Below are 18861 nucleotides of genomic sequence, written 5' to 3'. Positions count from 1 at the left end.
CTGGTGCGCTAGTCCCCTTCAGGCTAGATATCAACAACGCCGCAGCATTATCCTCACCGCCCAAACACGTCCATCTCTATACTGTCTCTTGCTTCGTCACATTGAACTCACGTCTACTTTTTGCGCTTCTGGGGATGTTTGCGCGCTGGAGAGACTCGGAAAATACGGAATATAGCTAGCGCTAGCACAAAACTACGCGTTTCCCTCGAAAAATGGCCTACCCATACATTGACACCCCGCGCACCGAAGTCGATGCAAACGCGACTTACCTGACGAACGGCTATCGCAGCGTCGGTCGGCACAACCTCTCAGCCCTTGACTCCGTCGAAAACTCCTTCCAAACGCCTTCCAAAGACGAAAATGTCCTGAAAGTTCTCGGCGACGGGCGGCGACGCAGCGCTGCCGGATCGAAGCTCAACACGCCGCGTGCGACAGCCGGCACCAAATCATCGAGAAGCGCGTTAAATTCACGACAACTCCCTCCAACCGCTATGGAAAAGGGAGAGTTTACGCCGATGCTGAGGAGTGCAATGAAGAACAACTTCATGAAGAATGGGCCTTCGACGAGAGCGGCGGTTGGGCTGAAGACTCCAGCTTACTCAAGATCGGGGTATCGGAGTAACGGAAATACGCCCGGACTGCCGGCTATGGAGATGACGGGCATTGATGAGGAGGATACGACTGTTGACGATCCTACCCCTGTTCCGCAAGTCGCTAGTAGCAGTGTTCAGGGCACACCACTTCCGGGACTGAGGAGTAGAGATGGTAATGGGGTTTTAGGCGATGGAAGTAACATGACCTTAAAGGAACAAGAAAAGGTGGGCCATTTTCGGCGAAGATAGTGTGGCTAGGCTAATTGTGCTCTTGTGCAGATCATTGACAAGCTCGACAAGGACAATTTTGGACTGAAACTGAAGATTCATTTCCTCCAAGAACAACTAGAGAAAGCTGGGCCTGCATATAATCAGGCGGCACTGTTGGAGAATACGGAACTGAAGGTCTCTAAGTTAACGATGCAACGCGATATTTCACGATATAAGAAGAGCCTCCAACTAGCCGAACGCGACTTAGAGGCATACCGCCAACAATTTCAGGAACTCAAGGAGAAAGTGCGCAGGAAGAACATAGACGAGACTATGCAACGCGAAATGGACTCGATGCGGGAGGAGCTTGAGAGTAAGGACGAAAGAGTGAAACAACTACAGGAACAATTAAGGGAAGCGAAGGACTCGCAATCGGAAGAAATCGAGAAGCTTCGTGACAACGTCGAGGATTTGGAAGCAACTCTCCGGGAAAAAGATCGTGTACTTGAGGAGCGCGAAGAACAACTTGAAGAATTGAAGGACAAGGACGGACTGGAAAATGATGCTCTTTCTGAGCTGGAATCAGAGCTTCGACGGGCAAAAGAGCAGATGGAAGAATTGCAAGACTCTCTTGATCAGGCGAAATCGGAGGCAATTGAAGCCCGAACGTCGGAGCAGCAAGCTCTAGAAGAGAAAGAGAAGGCCGAGGAAAACCTGCAGGAGCTGCAGGATGAGATGGCAAACAAGTCTTTCAGCACGAAGGGACTCGCTCGTCAACTGGAGGAAGAGGTCAAAGAGCTACGCCAAAAGAACAGTGCACTTAAGGAAGAGCTTGAATCGAACAACGAAAGAATGGCCAACATCGAAGAACAATCACAGCGGTCTCGCCAAAGCACGAACAGTGAGAAGGAAAGGCTACTCGAAGAGCTCACTCAAATACGACGAGAGCGTGAACAGGCTCGCCAAGAACGAGATGGATTAAGTGCACAGCTCCAAGAAGCACATGATGAAATTCAACGCCGAACGGAAGAGAAGGAGTTACTTCACACTCGACACCATGCTTTGACGGATGAGTCTGGCAACTTACAGAGCGATCTAGCCAGAGCCCAGTCTCAGGTCCGCGAGCTCCAGCAGGCACTCGAGACTGAAAGACAACATTCTTCTGAGGATGTGGAAAATGTCCGTTCGCAATACTTCGAGGACGTTGAGAGGTTACAAGAAGAGATCGAGGCTCTACAGCACGAAATTGAAGATAAAGAAGGACAATTCGCCCTCGACCAGGATAGATGGGAAAGTCAGAGGCGCAGTCTACAACTTCAGAAGGACAGGGCAGAGGACCAAGCGGCAGGTTTCAAGCGAACCATCGAAAAGCTGGAACAAGTGGAGCATACTTTGACAGGCAAAGAGTCAAAACTGCAAGAAGTCATCGATAGCGAGAAGACCAGGCATTTCAATGCGGAAGCCGTTTTAAGTCGGCAGATCAAGGAACTGAATGACGATTTGTTTGGCAAGCGAGATGCTATCGACCAGTTGCGACAAGAACTCCTGGCTGTCAAGGAAGAACTTCGCCAGGCAAGACGTGCAGAAACATCACTTAATGAAAAGGTGCATGCCTTGGAGGATGAGGTTGTCATTCTCCAGTCAAGCTTGGAGGAAGAGCAAGAGTACGCCAAGGTTCGCTCGCAGAAAGGGCCAGCTGAGCAGGATGGTCAGATACAGAAGCTACTCGCTGATAAGCAGAAGCTCCGAGACCAATTAGCCAATGCTCACGTTGAACTGCATGACCTGAAGACAATGAAGGCTGAGATTGAGGCCGAACGTGATGCACTCCAAGCACAGATCGATCAAGTCCAGAACCAGGCCGAAGACACAACCAAGTTCGACAAGGAGAAGGCCGAGCTTCGAAAGTCTTCTCTCCGTCTAGAAAGTGAACTTAAAAGGCTGAAAGAAGATAAGCTATCACTTTTGGAAACCAAGGACACTCTTGAGAAGCAGCTGAACTCTGAGATTGAGCGAGCTGCTGTCGAGGAAAATCGCCTGTCTGCCGAGCTCGAGCAACTTCAAAGCAAGGTGCAATCTACCTCTGGAGGCAAAGACAGGGATCTTGCACTGGCGAAGAGCAAACTCCAGCGGTATGAGAGGCGCATCCACGAATTGGAGGAACTCCACCAGCAGCAGCCACCCATAGAGCACGAGCAGTCTGCCACTGCGGCAGACTTATCAATGCTACGCCACAACCTAGACGAGGTTCGCAGGCGAGAAAAGGCTTTGATCCAGCGCGAAGCCGACCAGAAGGCTTCCCTCCGCACCTACAAGTCCAAGGTCGTTGAGCTCGAAAGAGAACTCCACGACGCGATGTTGAAGAAGTACGAGTCTCACTCACCCTCATCCTCACCTGCCAACAAACTCCACGAGGACATCAGAACCCTCCGAAAACAACTCTCAGATGCCCACCGCGCCCTCCGAGACCTCAAAACAAAAAACCATGGCCTCGAACGCGCCGCAATGAGAGAAGAAGACCAACGAGACCTCCATGAGCTCCTCAAACAATCCACCCTCGAAGCCGAGTCCCTCGCCCTCCAAGTGTCCGAGAAAGAAGCCCTGCTCAAGGAAACAGAGACCCAGACCCGCAGGATCCGCGAAGAACGAGCCTCATACGCTAGGAAAGCCAACGCTGCCCTAAAGGAGCTCGATAACCTCCAGGACCGTTACAAACAAGCCATGGAGAAAGCGGGCGCCAAGACAGGAGACAGAACCAGACATGAAAAGGAAATGCTCGGCCTAGGCAAGGAAATTCAGTGGCTTCGGGCCCGGCTAAAGAGGGAAGAGAAATTTCGAAAAGATCTCGCATGGAGTAAGGGACTGATGGAACTCGGGGAGCGTGTTCGTGTTGCTTGGTATGTCTCCCAATCACCTATACCACCTAACCCAGCTAGTTCTATGCAACATGACTAACCAACTTTCGTTTATAGTAACGAAGCCGACCTCCGCATGATCTCTGACATGGGGGTCAAACCGCACAACCGCAGTCCCACCCGCAGCCCAACCTCAAAGCTCAAGACCGCCATCTCAATGGTCAAGGCCGTTGTGCGCATGCAAAAGGCCAGCCGAGAATGGAAGAAAGCCACGAAGATCGGCGAGGGTCTGAAGCGTGCAAAGAATGAGCTTATGAAGAGGAAAGCGAGGGAGGGGTCGTTGTCTATGAAGGCTTAAAATAGAGTGGCCTTGGAACAGCCCGGATTATCTGGTCATGAGTTTGTACTATTGTAGGGAGTTGGGGACGGCGATGGTGATGACTTGATTCAGTTGCCTTGTTTATATTTGTATAGTGATTCCCTAGCGATGGATAGTGCCTTTTCTTTTCTTTTCGCCTACATTGCTTTGTTGCTGGTGTTTCTTGGTTTGCTCGTTCCTTCTTGTTTTGAAATTAGGCGTCTCATTGTCGTTGGGTTTGCATGATCTGCCTGCCTTGGTTCTCTTGAGAGATACTCAGATTGTTAGGTGCATTGGGTTTGTTTGTTCTTTGGTTGCTGAGTACATACTTCTTACTGCAGACTGAGAACTGTCAGTTCATTCATATATCCTCTCGGCCGTCAACAACGTAGCTAGAAGATAAGCTATGACCTAGAGATTTCCCAAGAAAGCGACGCTGACAAAAAGAGGATGAGAGTATCCTAAGAGGACAGTTTGTCCGTGTAACTTTGTTATATTTTCAGAACTGCTAGATTTACTCTCGACAACAACAAAGAAAGGCAGAAGCAGGAAAGTACAGCATAACGCCTGGAACCTGGCCTCATTCATCAACAAGAACGCTTCTAACACCGGCATGTGAGGGAAAGGGTGTGCAACATGAGATCATGGGGGTGGGGTATGCGAGAGGGGAGGGTGGGTTGTAGATGTGAGGGGAAGGAAGTTGAGTGACCAGGAGAGCAACTATGTATAAGGGTAAGGTCAACTCATATGATGGAAAAAGGGTCATTGGAAGACATGAAGCGCCACGTAATCAAGAGACGTTGGTATCATCAACGGTATGTATAAGACATGGTCTATCGAGCTCCGACCAGAGATGCGGAACGAACAAGAAAGGCACTTAGAGAGGATATATGCGTGATCAAGCACCCTCGCTACCGAACTCTGCGGTCCACTCTGTGTTCCTCTTCAGGTCTTCTTGGCTGACTGTTGGTCGTGAGTTGCGGACGGCCTTGACAAAGTCCTTCAGCACGAGAGGGGGTTCAAGTAGTTGCTCGGCTTCGACGTTTTCCCACCGCATCTCCATGGCGCCATTGTCGCCAGGTGAGCATGGTGTCAGCTTTTCTGTGCCTTCGTGTAGTACCTATAGGTTGGGTTAGCAAGCTCCCTATGCTGTTGATAGATTGAGACGAGCGGTTACCTTTTTATAGTGTGTTGCCGTCTGAATCTTACGGATCGGTTGCATTAGGGCGTCTTGAACAGCAATACTAATATCACTTCCAGAGTAACCTTCACTCAGCTCTGCCAATGTTCGGTAGTCACCCTGGGTCATAGTGCATGGAGTTGAGCCGACCGCGAGCATGAACATCTTCATGCGCGCGTTGATATCCGGAAGACTAATGTGGACTCTCCGCTGGAATCGTCGGCGAATAGCGGCATCTAGCTGCCATGGGATGTTGGTTGCGCCTAGAATCAAAACACCTTTCGAGTCATTGCCTACACCGTCCATCTGAACGAGCAATTCGGTCTTGATACGGCGAGACGCCTCGGAATCGTTCTCTCCACGCGCGCCGCAGAGCGCATCGACCTCGTCAATGAAAATAATTGCGGGTTTGTTCTCTCGAGCCATATTGAAAAGTTGCTTAACGAGCCTAGAGAAGACATTAGTCACGGAAAAACTGGGTTGTTCGAACCATATACCTTTCACTCTCACCCATCCACTTCGAAACCAAATCACTACTGCTGACACTGAAGAATGTGCTGTTTGCTTCCGTGGCCACGGCTTTGGCGAGATATGACTTTCCGGTACCTGGAGGCCCATAGAGCAGAATACCCTTCCACGGTTGCCGCCTCCCGGTAAACAGGTGGGGGAATTTAATAGGAAGAATGACAGCCTCCTTCAAGGCCTCCTTTGCACCCTCAAGACCCGCAACATCCTCCCACTTGACGTTTGGTTTCTCAGACAAAATAGCACCAGCGAGCGCAGAGCGTAGCTTTTTGGAATCGGCGTCCTCACCATCTTCATCTTCTTTCCTACGTCATCAAACAAAACCCGTCAGTAAGCCAAACAAAACACTAGATCCTCAATCCGGAGATACTCAGGGACCAAGGTAGATAACATACCCTCCTTTCCCACTCCCCTGCGAAACCTTCCCGTTGGCGCCTACCGCACTCGGTTTTTTCCGACTATCCTGCGACGCCAGATGAGTCTTCAGCTTCTCCGCGCGCTCCATGTATTCGCCCGTCTTTGCGCGGATCATTTCCTTCGACTTGGGGTTCTTCTCCCATTTCAGCGCGAGCATGAATAGCTCTAGTGCGGAGTAATATAGCTGGTAGGCCTTCTCGTACTCGCCTTCATTATCGCTCTCAATGGCCTTCTTGACCGTGTCAATCGCCCGGCCTAAGAAGTCTGTGTTGCTCATTCTGGTGGCACTTGCTCTGAGCGCTGTTTATCGGGTCACTTCTGTTCTTGGGGGGCGATTCAATCAGGTACAGCGTAGTTGGTGGAAGTAACGAGGGGAGGAGACGGTCGAAGGCGGGGGAATTGGAGAGACCAGGCTAGAAAGCGAAGGGTTGCCTGCTTGGCCGGGATAAAGAGAACGAAGGGGTTTGAGGAGGCAATTTTCTGATCAGCGAGAATATATAAGCAGCGAGCAGAAAAAATGTAAACGACGACGGATTCAGAAAGCTTGTCAGGGTTGTTTCTTCGCGGGGATGATGGGGAGTGGAGAGCTGGATGATCGCCGGCTCGTCTCTCATGGCACCGCAAAGGCGGCGTTGTTTGGCCTCTCCCACTTGAGCGCTTTTCTGCCGCTCGCTCATCATCTTTCATTCATTTCCCCTCTCTTGATATTCTTCTAATTCGTTTTATTCCTCCTTTATAAAGATGGCAGACCCGCAGAAGCAGATGCAGGCGCTTTCGGACGAGTTCCAGGCTCTACAGACCGGTACGTATACACCTGTTTTCTGTCACGAGGGGAGCTGTCTATGACCCCTCCTCGGAACATCAAGCCAATCTGAGACAGCAGTGACTGACATATTTCATAGAGCTTGATGGCCTTGTCGATGCGCGCCAAAAGCTCGAATCGCAACAGCAAGAAAACATGAGCGTCCAGACCGAATTCAACTCCCTCGACGACGACGCAAACATCTATAAGCTCATCGGGCCGGTCCTGTTGAAGCAAGATAAAAGCGAAGCATTGATGGCTGTGAATGGGCGATTGGAGTTTATTGAGAAGGAGATGTATGTCTGGGCCCTCTGTCTGGAACTGTGCTGCCCAAAGCTGGGAAATAGAAACGACATGAAGAAAAAACATTACTGATTGTTAAACCCCTTAGTCAACGAATTGAGGGACAGATCCAGGAGAACCAAGATAAGAGTGATAAGAAGCGAACAGAGGTGAGGCGTCATTTGACCCAGGGTTTATTACGTGTGTCCTAACTGTTTCCTAGATTGTCCAGTACCAGAGCCAGGTCCAGCAGCAAGCAGCTGCCGCTTCTGCTTGAAGCTGAGTAGAAGCTGTTGAATATTAGAAACAGTGCGAACCAAATCGAATGATACCCAGCATATGAATCATATCGCGGATTGAACATGCCTCCAAATTAACCAGCTGGGTTTACATCGGCCATTCGCCCGACAACTGGGCGCCCAAGGGAAGCTACGGGTTCACGCGGGAGCAGCAGCAGCAACGAGCTGGAGCATTGGAATTGCGAGATTTCCGAGTCTCCAGTGCATCGATCGAAGAGTCTGGCAATCTATGATTTCATAGCATACTACAACAATCGGACTATATACGCCTCATAATCAAAACTCCGTGACTATTCATTTCTTCATAACAAAAGTTGTCTAGGTAGCGTGTAGACAAAATCTATATACTTATTACATCTATGCCTTGACCAACAAGCTCTCTCCGGTCATCTCCTCGGGCTGCTCGATACCAAGGGTAGCAAGGACAGTGGGCGCAACATCTCCAAGAACACCGCCCTCCTTCTTGAGGCTCCAGCCTTCAGGGGCGTTGGCCATGATGAAAGGAACCTTGTTGGTGGTGTGGGATGTCTTGGGTGTGCCCTTCTCGTTGAGCATCTCCTCGGCATTTCTATGAATGGTTAGCCTATTCGAAACGCAGTGAGTAATAGATGACCAACTTACCCGTGATCAGCAGTAATGAACAAGACATAGCCGTGCTTCTTACAGGCCTCGTAGATGACACCAATGGCCTTGTCGGTGGCGGCGACACCCTTGATCGCAGCCTCATAGACACCAGTGTGGCCAACCATATCGGGAGGGGCAAAATTGTTCATGACGAACTCGAACTTGCCCTCGGCAATGCGCTCCTCTGTCTTCTTACCAACTTCGGCGGCGCTCATCTCGGGGTCTAGATCATAGGTAGCAACCTTGGGAGAAGGAATCATGTCGCGGACCTCGCCGGGGAACTGCTTCTCGATACCGCCGTTGAAGAAGAAAGTGACGTGAGCGTATTTCTCGGTCTCGGCAACGTGGCATTGCTGCACGTCCTTCTTGCCGAGCCATTCAGCGAGCACGTTGCCCATGTGTTGAGGAGGGAATGCAACGGGGAATGTGTAGTCTGTCTTGTACTGGGTCATGGTGGTGAGGTGGATGTTCTTAGGGTAAGCGAGGTCGGGCTTGGGGGAGCGGTCGTAATCGCCTAGAAGCTGGGTGATCTCGCGGACACGATCGGAGCGGTAGTTGAAAAAGAAGAGGGTGTCGTCGTCCTGTACGCGCCTGCCCTTGCCGCCGACAATGATGGGCTTGAGGAACTCGTCCGTCTCGCCCTTGGCGTAGCAATCTTCAATAGCCTTGACGGGATCGGAGGTCTCCTCGCCCTCTCCGGAGAGGATACCCTTGACAGCGAGCTCAACGCGGTCCCAACGCTTATCGCGGTCCATAGCATAGTAACGTCCAACGATAGTAGCAATCTCACCAGTGCCGATCTCCTTGGTGGAGTCTAGCAGTTGTTGCATGTACTTGGAAGCGCTCTTGGGGTCGGTGTCACGACCATCACCGAAGAAATGAATGAAGACCTGAGGAATCTCCATCTCCTTGGCGACCTTCAACAGGCCGACAAGGTGAGTGATGTTGGAGTGGACACCACCATCAGAGACCAGACCAAGCAGGTGCAGACGGCCATTGCCCTCCTTAGCACGCTTGAAGGATGCAACGACATTGTCAATCTTGTTCAGCTCACCCTTCTTGAGTGTCTGATCAATGCGCACACTGTCCTGCCAGACGACACGGCCGGCTCCGATGTTCAAGTGACCGACCTCACTGTTGCCCATCAGACCCTCGGGCAGGCCGACGGCGAGCGAGGAAGCCTCGAGCTCGGTGTATCCCTGGGCGGTCTTGGAGTTGGCTTCAGCGAATCCCGACATGAACGGGGTCTCAGCAGCTAGGATAGCATCTCCGTCCTCGCGAGAGTCGGGGCCAGCGACACCCCAACCGTCGATGACAACTATAAATGGCGTTAATGAAGTAGAGCGGGGGATTGTTGGAGTGTGGATCGCGTACTCAGGACAGCTTTCTGGTCAACCTTGGCCATGGTGAGTATCTAGCTTTTAGTTCAACCTGAGGTTGAAAACGTTAGCTTGTCCAGGCAGAAGTAGCTTGGAGAGCGGAAGTCCTGGAAGTAGAGATCTGGTTGGGAGCAGCGGAACTACTTACAGAATCGTCAGAAAAAAATCCAAAACAAAAATCGATTGAAACTCTTGAGAATGAAGTGGAAGAGATTAGAGAAAGAGAAGGTAAGAGAAGCAATGGTCCGGTGAGAACAACAACAGCTTGGAAAAGTTGTATGGAGGGGGAGGGGCTTCGGTGACGCTTTGGGAAAGCCGCCGTTTTCTTTTCTTTTCCGCGCCTCGACGTCAGACCCCGACCGATGTCCTCTCAGTCTTCCTCCGCGTTCCGACTCTTCCCTAATCATTTCCCCAGCTTTCCGAAGGAAACAACATCTCCTGATTACCATCTCCTGCTTCCGGTTTGGCCCCGGTCAGGTTTCACCTCGATCGCTTTAAACTTTCGTTCTTGCAATCTCCACATCCGCAATGGCATCTCGATCGCCGACCGCTGCAACACCGGCAGGGCCCAAGTCATCTGCTCCCGACACGCCTCTAATCAAGGACGCGCCTGCAACGCCGCAAACCGTTGTGTTTCCACCCCCGCAGACATTCGATTTCATTCCTCCGCTACATGGTCTGATTCTTCGACTGCTCTCACCTCAGACAAATGCGGCTGGGGCGGTCAATGGCGACACTGAAGGTGCTGGTCAGGCACAGTCTCAGCAACAGCAGTCAACTTCAGCGGTCGGAAATGAGAATAACAATGCAGATTTGCTAGCAGCTGTCTCATCCTCTGCCCCTAATCCCACCTCCGCTGCAGTTGATATTGCCGCCTTGAGTTCGAACATGCCTCCGCCATTGGACATCAAAAACCTTCCCACTGAAGTCAGCTCGATCAAGATAAGGATACAAAAGGCGCAGGCAGTGGTGGAGAATTTGCCTGACGTGCACCGCACAGTGACAGAACAGGAAGAGGAAATTCGCCAGCTTGAGGCCAGGATCACGAAGCTGAAGTCGGTCATCTCTGATTTTGGGAGGAGAGCGAACAGCACCGGGTTCGAAAAAGCCCAGGCGTCGGATGCGTGAAAACAGCAAGACATCTATATCCTCACTCGCAGCAATATGAGGGGCGTGGACTACCTTTGTATGTGAAGCAGACTAGGCGAACCGCTGCCAGGCCGTCTTTGCCTCTCGATTCCAGGTATTTCACCAAGCGGAAGAAGGAACCAACACCCAACCTGACAACTAGGGCATCATCAGGTGACTGATGAAACCACCTGTACCTGCCAGAACTATTTGGCAGCATTGTTGGATGTATTGCCTTTGCCAACGGGCCTCCGGGCGAATGGACATGCATACAGCTGCACAGCAATCAGGCTATTGATTGATTGACTGGATAGTCTGAAGGTCAAGATTTCAGAATTTCTCCAAGGGCAATGAGTCGAAATCCTACCCAAGAACCTTATAGACGATTTAATATTCGGAACAGCCCATTCGAATGGCCGCGAGCCATTATTGAATCCGAGAATTGAAAGGGACCTTGGGCGGGGTCATTGAGCATAGCTATTTCCGACCCCTCTGGAGTCTGGAGCCACCGCGGTCCCCATTACTCCCAGCATATTCCACCGCTCCCGGCGTATTGACTGTTCAGCGCCCTGCATGGTACAGGACAAAATTTCTAGCTTATTCAATACCATTACCGGAGCTTTGATTCGTGCTTAATTTATCTGTAAAACGATTAGCCCATTGGAGACTTTTTCCGGATCGGTGGGAAAGACAGCTCCGATATCGCGGGCCGAGTCATAGTTTCTGTTTTTTTTTAAGCTCCCGAATTCTCAGGCAACTGTTCTCTACCCCACCATCTTTTTTCTTCCAGGTTCTCATCCTTCTTCTTCCTCTTCCTCCTCCTCCTCCTTCTCTTCCTCTTCTTCTTATCCATTCTCTTCTTCCCATCAATCCTTTCTCCCTTTTCTCTCTACCTACTCCTCATCACATCCTCTCACAATGGCCGCTTATGCTCTTTCCGACGCCCACCGGGCTGTAAGTCGTCCATTGAACAAGCTGATTCCAGCTCTCCAGAGCTCGACTGACTCAAGGATCTAGCAAATGGAGGACCGCCTCGTCAACACTGACCCTGAGGTCGCGAAGATTATGGTATGTGACTATCCGCAGCTCTCAATACGCAATTGATTGTTGTGCCACCATGGGCTGTCAAATTGCCGTGGTGCCACATGCAAGCTTGACCTTGACCGACAGTTCTGACTCTGCTTCTACCACTAGGAAAATGAGATCCAACGTCAGCGTGAATCCATCGTCTTGATCGCGTCGGAGAACTTCACTTCCCGTGCCGTCTTCGATGCCCTTGGTTCCCCTATGTGCAACAAGTACTCCGAGGGTTACCCTGGTGCTCGTTACTATGGTGGAAACCAGCACATTGATGCCATTGAGCTTCTGTGCCAGTCCCGTGCCTTGAAGGCTTTTAACCTCGACTCTGAGAAGTGGGGTGTCAACGTTCAGTGCTTGTCCGGTAGCCCTGCCAACCTCCAGGTCTACCAGGCCCTCATGCGTCCCCACGACCGTCTCATGGGTCTCGACCTTCCCCACGGTGGCCATTTGAGTCACGGCTACCAGACTCCTGCCAGGAAGTGAGTGTGCAATTTCCAAGCCGCCAATCCGTACCTGTGCATAACAGATCATAGGATCTCTGCTGTCTCCACATACTTTGAAACCCTCCCTTACCGCGTCAACCTTGACACTGGTATCATCGACTACGACACCCTTGAGGCCAACGCCGAGCTCTACCGCCCTAAGATCTTGGTTGCCGGTACCTCCGCATACTGCCGTCTGATTGACTACGCCCGCATGCGTAAGATCGCTGACAAGGTCGGCGCCTACCTCGTTGTCGATATGGCTCACATCTCCGGTCTGATCGCCGCGGGCGTCATTCCCTCCCCCTTCGAATACGCTGATGTTGTCACCACCACTACCCACAAGTCCCTCCGTGGTCCCCGTGGTGCCATGATCTTCTTCCGCAAGGGTGTTCGCAACACCGACCCTAAGACCGGAAAGGATGTCCTCTACGACCTTGAGGGCCCCATTAACTTCTCCGTCTTCCCTGGTCACCAAGGTGGTCCTCACAACCACACCATCACTGCCCTGTCAGTTGCTCTCAAGTACGCTGCTACCGAGGAGTTCAAGCAGTACCAGGAGCAGGTGATCAAGAACGCCAAGGCTCTTGAGAACGAGTTCAAGGCTATCGGCCACAAGCTCGTCTCCGACGGTACCGACTCCCACATGGTTCTGTTGGATCTCCGTCCCAAATCTCTTGACGGTGCCCGTGTTGAGGCCGTTCTCGAGCAGATCAACATTGCTTGCAACAAGAACTCCATCCCCGGAGACAAGTCTGCTCTTACTCCCTGTGGTATCCGTATCGGTGCCCCCGCCATGACCAGCCGTGGTATGGGTGAGGAGGATTTCAAGCGCATTGCACACTACATAGATGAGTCCATCAAGATCTGCAAGTCCGTCCAGGGCGAGCTTCCTAAGGAAGCCAACAAGCTCAAGGACTTCAAGGCCAAGGTTGCCTCCGACACCGTCCCTGAGATCCTCAACCTGCGCAAGGAGGTCGCCCAGTGGGCCAGCTCCTTCCCCCTCCCCGTCTAAACGAGTTCAGCTTGGGCTTCAACCCCAACTCTTGGATATGATACCATTTTCTTTTCTCTTATTTTTCTTTCTGTGAATTTCTTTACTCTTGTACGAGTTCAACATCATTGCGTATAAAATGGGTCGCGGAGTGCGTTATTTGGGGTTCGGGTCTGCTTTTTCAACCTTACGCGGGACACGGGATATGGATATGCATGAGAATCAACTTAGCACTGGGATGGCTTCTTCAACACCTTCTTCAACAGGAAAAGTTTACTTTCCGAGGCTTTAACTGCCTGGCTAGTGCCACTGTCTGATATAAGACAGCTACATACAAATTAATGATATGATGAATCAATCAATTGACACCTGTCAATATTTTCCATCTTGTTCTCGATACCTCTCTTCCTTAAAGTATCTGCATCCGTAATATAGTAACAACGCCGTACCCATGCGTGGTAGGGTACTATGTTCCTGGGGAGAAAACAGCTATAACCAGCACATCCATCTTCTACCCAATATAATCAATCACAGTTCACCTCTATCAGTTTCTTCAACAATAGGCGCATCATCCAATCCGCGAATCTCACCATCCTCATCCTCATCCTGCCACCCCTGCGCAATCAATGCCGCCACATTCTTCCCCATTAGTGCGCTCGTCTCCATCGTCGAGATAAAGCTCTCTATGCCGCCCGTATACCAGATTCTAGGCGCCAACAGGGGGTCTTCGAATGTTACCCGGGGATAGAGGAACGGGTACGGGTGCCAAACTTTCTCGTGATACCAAGAAATATCTTCCTTGGGGAGGTCGGCGATGCTGGACTCTGATGTAGACTTTGTCTCTGGGCTGGCGAGGGCAAATATGTCGCGTATGAAGTTGGCTGTTGGGCGGGCAGGGGAGAAGATTTTGTAGACGTAGTGCTGTTTTGGAGCGTCGGGGTCAGGTGTAGTGGGGGCTGGGACGGTACGAAGGGTGCTGATGCTCCAAAATCCGGCTGGGCCTACTCCCTCTTCCGCGTTGCCGAGATCTGTTCCGCGGGGAAGGGTGGTGAGGATTGTTTCGGGAGGTAGGTCAGAGGGATTCTTGAGGTTGAAGTATCTTCCAGAAAGACGGTGCGGGGATGAGAAGAGAGTTACGTGCAGTGTGTGGAAGGGCACAGTGTCAGGGATATGCTCGGGGGCGGGGGAGATGTCGAGTCCAGAGTATTGGTATGGCCCTGCGATAACGACTTCGTCGAACTCATTCCTTTGCCTGGTCCTCTGTTCCTTGATGTTAAGTGATACGGAGTTGTCTGAGTTGCGGGTGATGGTAGTCACGGTGTGGTTGAGTCTGAGGTCGGCTTGAGCAGCTTTGAGCATTCCGTCAAAGATTCGCCAGTTACCTCCTTCCACTGAGACAGCGCCGTCTGTGGCCATGCAGACCATCGACTCAAGACCGTGAATCAGGGGCAAATTCTGTCCGTAGTTGACTCGTGTGCTGGCTTGTATTAACTCACGAGCAAAGTCAGACGACACACTGTATTTTTCTAAGAATGTGGCCCCAGTAGTCGAGGTCGAATCCAGCAAGCCCACAGAGGCAGCAGCGGCAGTAAGAGACTTGAATGGGAAAATTGGTTCAGTATAGAGCTGCAGGAACTTGTTGACTGTACTCTTCATCAGGTTCTGAGTCCGTATAGGAGCCAGACCGTAGCGCCAGATGAGTTTGGCAATGTCCCACCAGCTGCTGGAGTCCTGCATCACGAAAACAAACTGCTCTCCATCCCATACACCCAGAGTCTCTGCGCTCTCTTCGGGCCGCTCGACGCTTGCACCTTGAACATTGAGCCCGAGTTCCTTCGATGCATTGACGAGGTTGTAGTTGACCTTGACAAAGATAGACCCGCCCAGCTCAATCGGGTAGGTTGGATCACCGAAGACATCAACAGTCGTTGAGCGGCCTCCAACATATGAAGACCGTTCAAAGACAGTGATGTTGAGTGGGACTCCAAGCGAGTCTGCATATTTGCGCAGATTGTACGCAGTAGAAGCGCCAGCAGCACCAGCTCCTACTGCTTGTTAGTAAAAGGCTTGTATTCAGACCATGGGGTCTTACCGATCACTGCAACCTGTTTCGGGACTGGGCCAGCCGGAGACTTAAGGGGAGTTTGCCCGCCATTGAATTTGGGAAGTGGAATAAAGGCTAGAGCTGTGGCATAGAGAAGAGTCCAGATAAAGAGGCACCATTTCAAGCTACTGGATCTGTAGAAGCGGTCCATGACCGAGCTTAGCGTCGCTGCTAGTCACGCTGCTCACTGTTTTGATGTTCGTCAAAAACAATCAAATCTATCAATATTTCCAGGATGACAATCTCAGTGTGAGCTCCAGATACAGGACCAGTTATCTATGATGCAGAGAAGAGAGATTAAATGAAAAGAGAGAAAAGGGGGTGATGTCGAGGTCGAGGGAGAAGCTGACGATGTATCAGACAACGGGGAAAGCTATATCGCGCTAGGCCGTAACAGGGATAGTGCAGCTTCCCCCCGGCCATATCGCTTATCGCCCAATCCAGAAATTTTTTCCTTCTATATCAGAGGGGCTGATCTTGTTCTCTACGATTCGCTCGCGCACTCTTGGATTTAAGGTGGTTCAAAACCTAGACGGGGCTTATGTTACTTGACTTCCTATCCTCGAATTAATATACCTCAAAATCAACAATGGACCCTTACGATAGCGACTCCTCCGGCTTTGAAGATGAGGGGGACTACACCGAGACCGGCGTTGTGTTGGGATACGCCTCTGAGGAGATCATTGAGGATGCTATTACCCATCTAGGTGGCTGGCCGGTGCGAGCTTCCTTGCGTTTTATTGCAGTGTTCCAGTTCTAATACTAATACCATACTGCAACAGACATGGCTCGACGAATCTACCCCGCCCCCCGGCGACTTCGCCAAATGCAAAGTCTGCAACAACCCCATGCTCCTCCTCCTCGAGCTAGACGGCGAGCTCTACGAGCACTTCCCCGACGCCGACAGACGCCTCTACATCTTCTCGTGCCCGCGCAAACCCTGCAACCGCAAACCAGGCAGCATCCGAGCCCTGCGCGCAACAAGACGGCACAAGAGCCACCAGCCCGCGCCGAAGGCCGATAAGCAGGACGAGCCACAACCAGAGAAGAAGGAAGAACCTGTTCACACACCAAAGCCCGACCTCGGCGCCAGCCTCTTCGGAAGCAACAGTCTTACAAACAGCGTCTCCGCAAACGCGAACCCCTTCTCGAAGAACACCGGCTCGACAACACAAGCAAACAACCCCTTCGCTGCACCCGTTGCTAGCCACACCCCTCCTCAATCAGCACCCAAGCTAACCCCCGAAACTACAAATACGCTCGCCGACTCGTTCGCCGACAAAGTCCGCCTCTCCTCCCCACCTCCTCAACCCAACGCCACCACCGAACCCTCAAAGCCAGTAACCCCCTGGCCCGACCGCACCGCATTCCCATTCCCCTACACAACCTTCTACATCGACGCCGAAGGCGAAACCCTCTCCCGCCCCTCCACGCCAGAAATCCCCTCAAACGTCCAAATCGACACCGAAGACACAGACGGCCCTTCCGGCGGCAGCGACGGGAAAGACATCACGGAATCCGAAATCGATAAGGCCTTCCTGAAATTCTCGACCCGGCTCGCTCATAACCCCGAGCAGGTCCTCCGGTACCAGTTCCTGGGCGAGCCGCTGCTGTATTCTTACAATGATGGTGTGGGGAAGAGGTTGCATGAGTCTCAATCTCTGTCTCACTCTTCTGTCAAGACTAAGAGTGTAGGTGGGGAGAAGATTCCGCGGTGTGAGTCTTGTGGGAGTGAGAGGGTTTTTGAGTTGCAGCTTGTTCCGCATGCGATTAGTGTGCTCGAGGAGGGGAGGGAGGATATTGGGTTGGGTGAGGGGCAGGGGGGCATGGAGTGGGGGACGATCATTTTGGGTGTTTGTAGGCGGAATTGTGGGATGGAGAAGGTTGGGGTTGTTGGGTGGAGGGAGGAGTGGGCTGGTGTGCAGTGGGAGGAGGCTTGATTTTGTAACCTCGTTATCGATGTGAAAGACAATACCTATAGATTGGAACGGGTTATGTGGTTATGGATTATGTTTAGATGAAATAAATATAGATAGAGATGCATGCATATTTTCCTGGGTAGCGGTTTCTTAGGTTCTTTGTGTATTGTGCTCAGCGCATCACTCGCTGTATTCAAAAGGATATCTCTCGGATCTAGGTAGTAGATACAGGATAGAGGTAGGTGGAGGCAATCAGGTTGTCCTAGTCATAGCATGCATAGCAAGCATAGCATAGCGTAGGCAAGGCAAAGGCTCGGTAGGTAGAAGTAGAAAGACGAAAACAAATTCAAACGCCTATTGCGCCGTGTCCACACTTCCCAATCCTCCCCATGCTGGTCTATCCGCGTCATCATTATTTTCAACGTGGTCATCTCCGGCATGAAATGGACGGCCACGGAGTCCATTTTTGGGTCTTGTTCATCATACTGGTAGTGTCAAGATTATCGACCTTGCCCGGGTATTAGCGGGAAAAAGAGGGTTGTCCAGCCATTTAAACAGCCTGCTCGAATCCCCGTCGGATAACCCGTCCGAACATGTCCATGCCCACCCGCTCGCTCTTAACCTCGCTGCGGGCCTCGTTCTCCTTGTTTGTCGGCACACGGACGACACCGCCCTCAACCTCCCAGGTGCAAACCTCCTTGACGAACTTCTCGAGAGCCTCGCGGTTTGAGATGTCGAGCCACTGCTCGAGCACCTCCGCATTGATTTCACGGAACGCCTTGCCAACCTCAACCGCAATGCGGATGCGGATCAGCTCCTCAAATCCGGCAACATCAGCCACAAGATCAGCGTACAGGTCGTCGGAGTTCAGCGTTGACCAGAACTGGGCGTACTGAGCGGACTCGAGGAGGGTGGAGAGCCGGGCGAGCTTCTGGACAGACTCAACAAAGTCCGATGTCTGGGCGGCCTGAGTCTCGGACTCGGTGGTGGGGAAGGGCTGCGTGTAGGCGGGGAGGAGGGCTAGGCAGAGGGAGAAGGCGGGCGAGGGGAAGACGGTGAGGGCTTTAACGAGAATGTTGGTGACGGTTTCGGGCTGGAGGAGGTGAGGGTTGAATTGGTAACTGCGTGGGTTATTTTAGTTAGCGCGCACGCACAGCGATTTGCTTAGATAACGAAGATTGATGTGGCTGTTTCAGAAGAATAATGCTCAACATGCCCATTTGGGTCTCAGGTAATAGGAAACGTGTAATAAGAAGAATTCTACATCATGCAAGGCCAGGTGATACCCCGGATTGGCGCGAGGGTGGGATAAATGCATGGGTACTCACAGCTTCAGAAGAGCCAGGTTGGAATAGCAGTCGAATGTCCGGTCCTCGCACTGCTGGACGACATAGTCCTGGAACACTGTGGTGGTTTCGGGATTGTACCGGTCGAGGCCGCTGAGGATGGCGTCGATGTTGGCCGGTCGGGTCTCGCACTTGTCGAAAGCGACGCCCATTTTGTCGGATGAGAGGATGAAAGAGGGAAAGGAAGAGGGAGGCGACGCAGCGAGTAAGAAGCAGGTGGATTCGTGACCGATCGTTCTCAATGCGGGACAAAATTGAGGTTTAATTTTCGATTGTGCTGCTGT

At 51.7% G+C, this 18861-nt stretch overlaps 9 protein-coding genes across 9 annotated transcripts; 5 read left to right on the top strand and 4 right to left on the bottom strand.

Annotated features, from left to right (window-relative positions):
* The first annotated feature begins 95 nt into the window (after positions 1–95).
* On the top strand, positions 96–928 carry BJY04DRAFT_92044 (putative spindle-pole body protein (Pcp1)). The gene has a single exon (XM_073721299.1). The coding sequence runs from the start codon at positions 213–215 to the stop codon at positions 840–842; it is 630 nt and encodes a 209-aa protein (XP_073569477.1). The 5' UTR covers positions 96–212; the 3' UTR covers positions 843–928.
* A 3844-nt stretch (positions 929–4772) lies between these two features.
* Positions 4773–6643, bottom strand: BJY04DRAFT_91997 (AAA family ATPase VPS4). Its single transcript, XM_073721298.1, has 4 exons — positions 6117–6643; positions 5694–6026; positions 5194–5644; positions 4773–5136 (listed from the first exon to the last, which is right to left on the bottom strand). The coding sequence occupies exons 1-4, from the start codon at positions 6413–6415 to the stop codon at positions 4915–4917; spliced, it is 1305 nt and encodes a 434-aa protein (XP_073569476.1). The 5' UTR covers positions 6416–6643; the 3' UTR covers positions 4773–4914.
* Positions 6644–6708: 65 nt separating this feature from the next.
* Positions 6709–7801, top strand: BJY04DRAFT_193336 (tubulin-binding prefolding complex subunit YKE2). Its single transcript, XM_073711901.1, has 4 exons — positions 6709–6940; positions 7041–7236; positions 7332–7392; positions 7446–7801. Exons 1-4 carry the CDS (start codon positions 6880–6882, stop codon positions 7497–7499), a joined length of 372 nt encoding a protein of 123 aa, XP_073569475.1. The 5' UTR covers positions 6709–6879; the 3' UTR covers positions 7500–7801.
* Positions 7802–9799, bottom strand: BJY04DRAFT_193332 (2,3-bisphosphoglycerate-independent phosphoglycerate mutase). Its single transcript, XM_073711900.1, has 3 exons — positions 9520–9799; positions 8143–9463; positions 7802–8089 (listed from the first exon to the last, which is right to left on the bottom strand). Exons 1-3 carry the CDS (start codon positions 9548–9550, stop codon positions 7879–7881), a joined length of 1563 nt encoding a protein of 520 aa, XP_073569474.1. The 5' UTR covers positions 9551–9799; the 3' UTR covers positions 7802–7878.
* Positions 9800–10052: 253 nt separating this feature from the next.
* On the top strand, positions 10053–10652 carry BJY04DRAFT_219998 (RNA polymerase II mediator complex middle subunit MED9; the record flags this gene model as incomplete). The annotated part of the gene is made up of 1 exon (XM_073716746.1): positions 10053–10652. One exon carries the CDS (start codon positions 10053–10055, stop codon positions 10650–10652), a length of 600 nt encoding a protein of 199 aa, XP_073569473.1.
* Positions 10653–11457: 805 nt separating this feature from the next.
* On the top strand, positions 11458–13584 carry BJY04DRAFT_193330 (glycine hydroxymethyltransferase SHM2). The gene is made up of 4 exons (XM_073711899.1): positions 11458–11606; positions 11670–11720; positions 11847–12211; positions 12266–13584. The coding sequence occupies exons 1-4, from the start codon at positions 11571–11573 to the stop codon at positions 13227–13229; spliced, it is 1416 nt and encodes a 471-aa protein (XP_073569472.1). The 5' UTR covers positions 11458–11570; the 3' UTR covers positions 13230–13584.
* On the bottom strand, positions 13575–15623 carry BJY04DRAFT_193328 (putative prenylcysteine lyase). Its single transcript, XM_073711898.1, has 2 exons — positions 15301–15623; positions 13575–15253 (listed from the first exon to the last, which is right to left on the bottom strand). Exons 1-2 carry the CDS (start codon positions 15461–15463, stop codon positions 13737–13739), a joined length of 1680 nt encoding a protein of 559 aa, XP_073569471.1. The 5' UTR covers positions 15464–15623; the 3' UTR covers positions 13575–13736.
* A 161-nt stretch (positions 15624–15784) lies between these two features.
* On the top strand, positions 15785–17252 carry BJY04DRAFT_228987 (small subunit rRNA maturation protein TSR4; the record flags this gene model as incomplete). Its single annotated transcript, XM_073718959.1, has 2 exons — positions 15785–16030; positions 16095–17252. Exons 1-2 carry the CDS (start codon positions 15902–15904, stop codon positions 17250–17252), a joined length of 1287 nt encoding a protein of 428 aa, XP_073569470.1. The 5' UTR covers positions 15785–15901.
* Positions 17253–17368: 116 nt separating this feature from the next.
* Positions 17369–18817, bottom strand: BJY04DRAFT_193324 (CSN8/PSMD8/EIF3K family protein). Its single transcript, XM_073711897.1, has 2 exons — positions 18560–18817; positions 17369–18352 (listed from the first exon to the last, which is right to left on the bottom strand). The coding sequence occupies exons 1-2, from the start codon at positions 18727–18729 to the stop codon at positions 17782–17784; spliced, it is 741 nt and encodes a 246-aa protein (XP_073569469.1). The 5' UTR covers positions 18730–18817; the 3' UTR covers positions 17369–17781.
* Between the last annotated feature and the right edge of the window lie 44 nt (positions 18818–18861).

This window comes from Aspergillus karnatakaensis (genome assembly GCF_047715665.1).
Source record: "Aspergillus karnatakaensis strain CBS 102800 unplaced genomic scaffold BJY04scaffold_36, whole genome shotgun sequence".
Taxonomy (NCBI): domain Eukaryota; kingdom Fungi; phylum Ascomycota; class Eurotiomycetes; order Eurotiales; family Aspergillaceae; genus Aspergillus; species Aspergillus karnatakaensis.
This window is presented reverse-complemented; position numbering and strand designations above follow the sequence as displayed.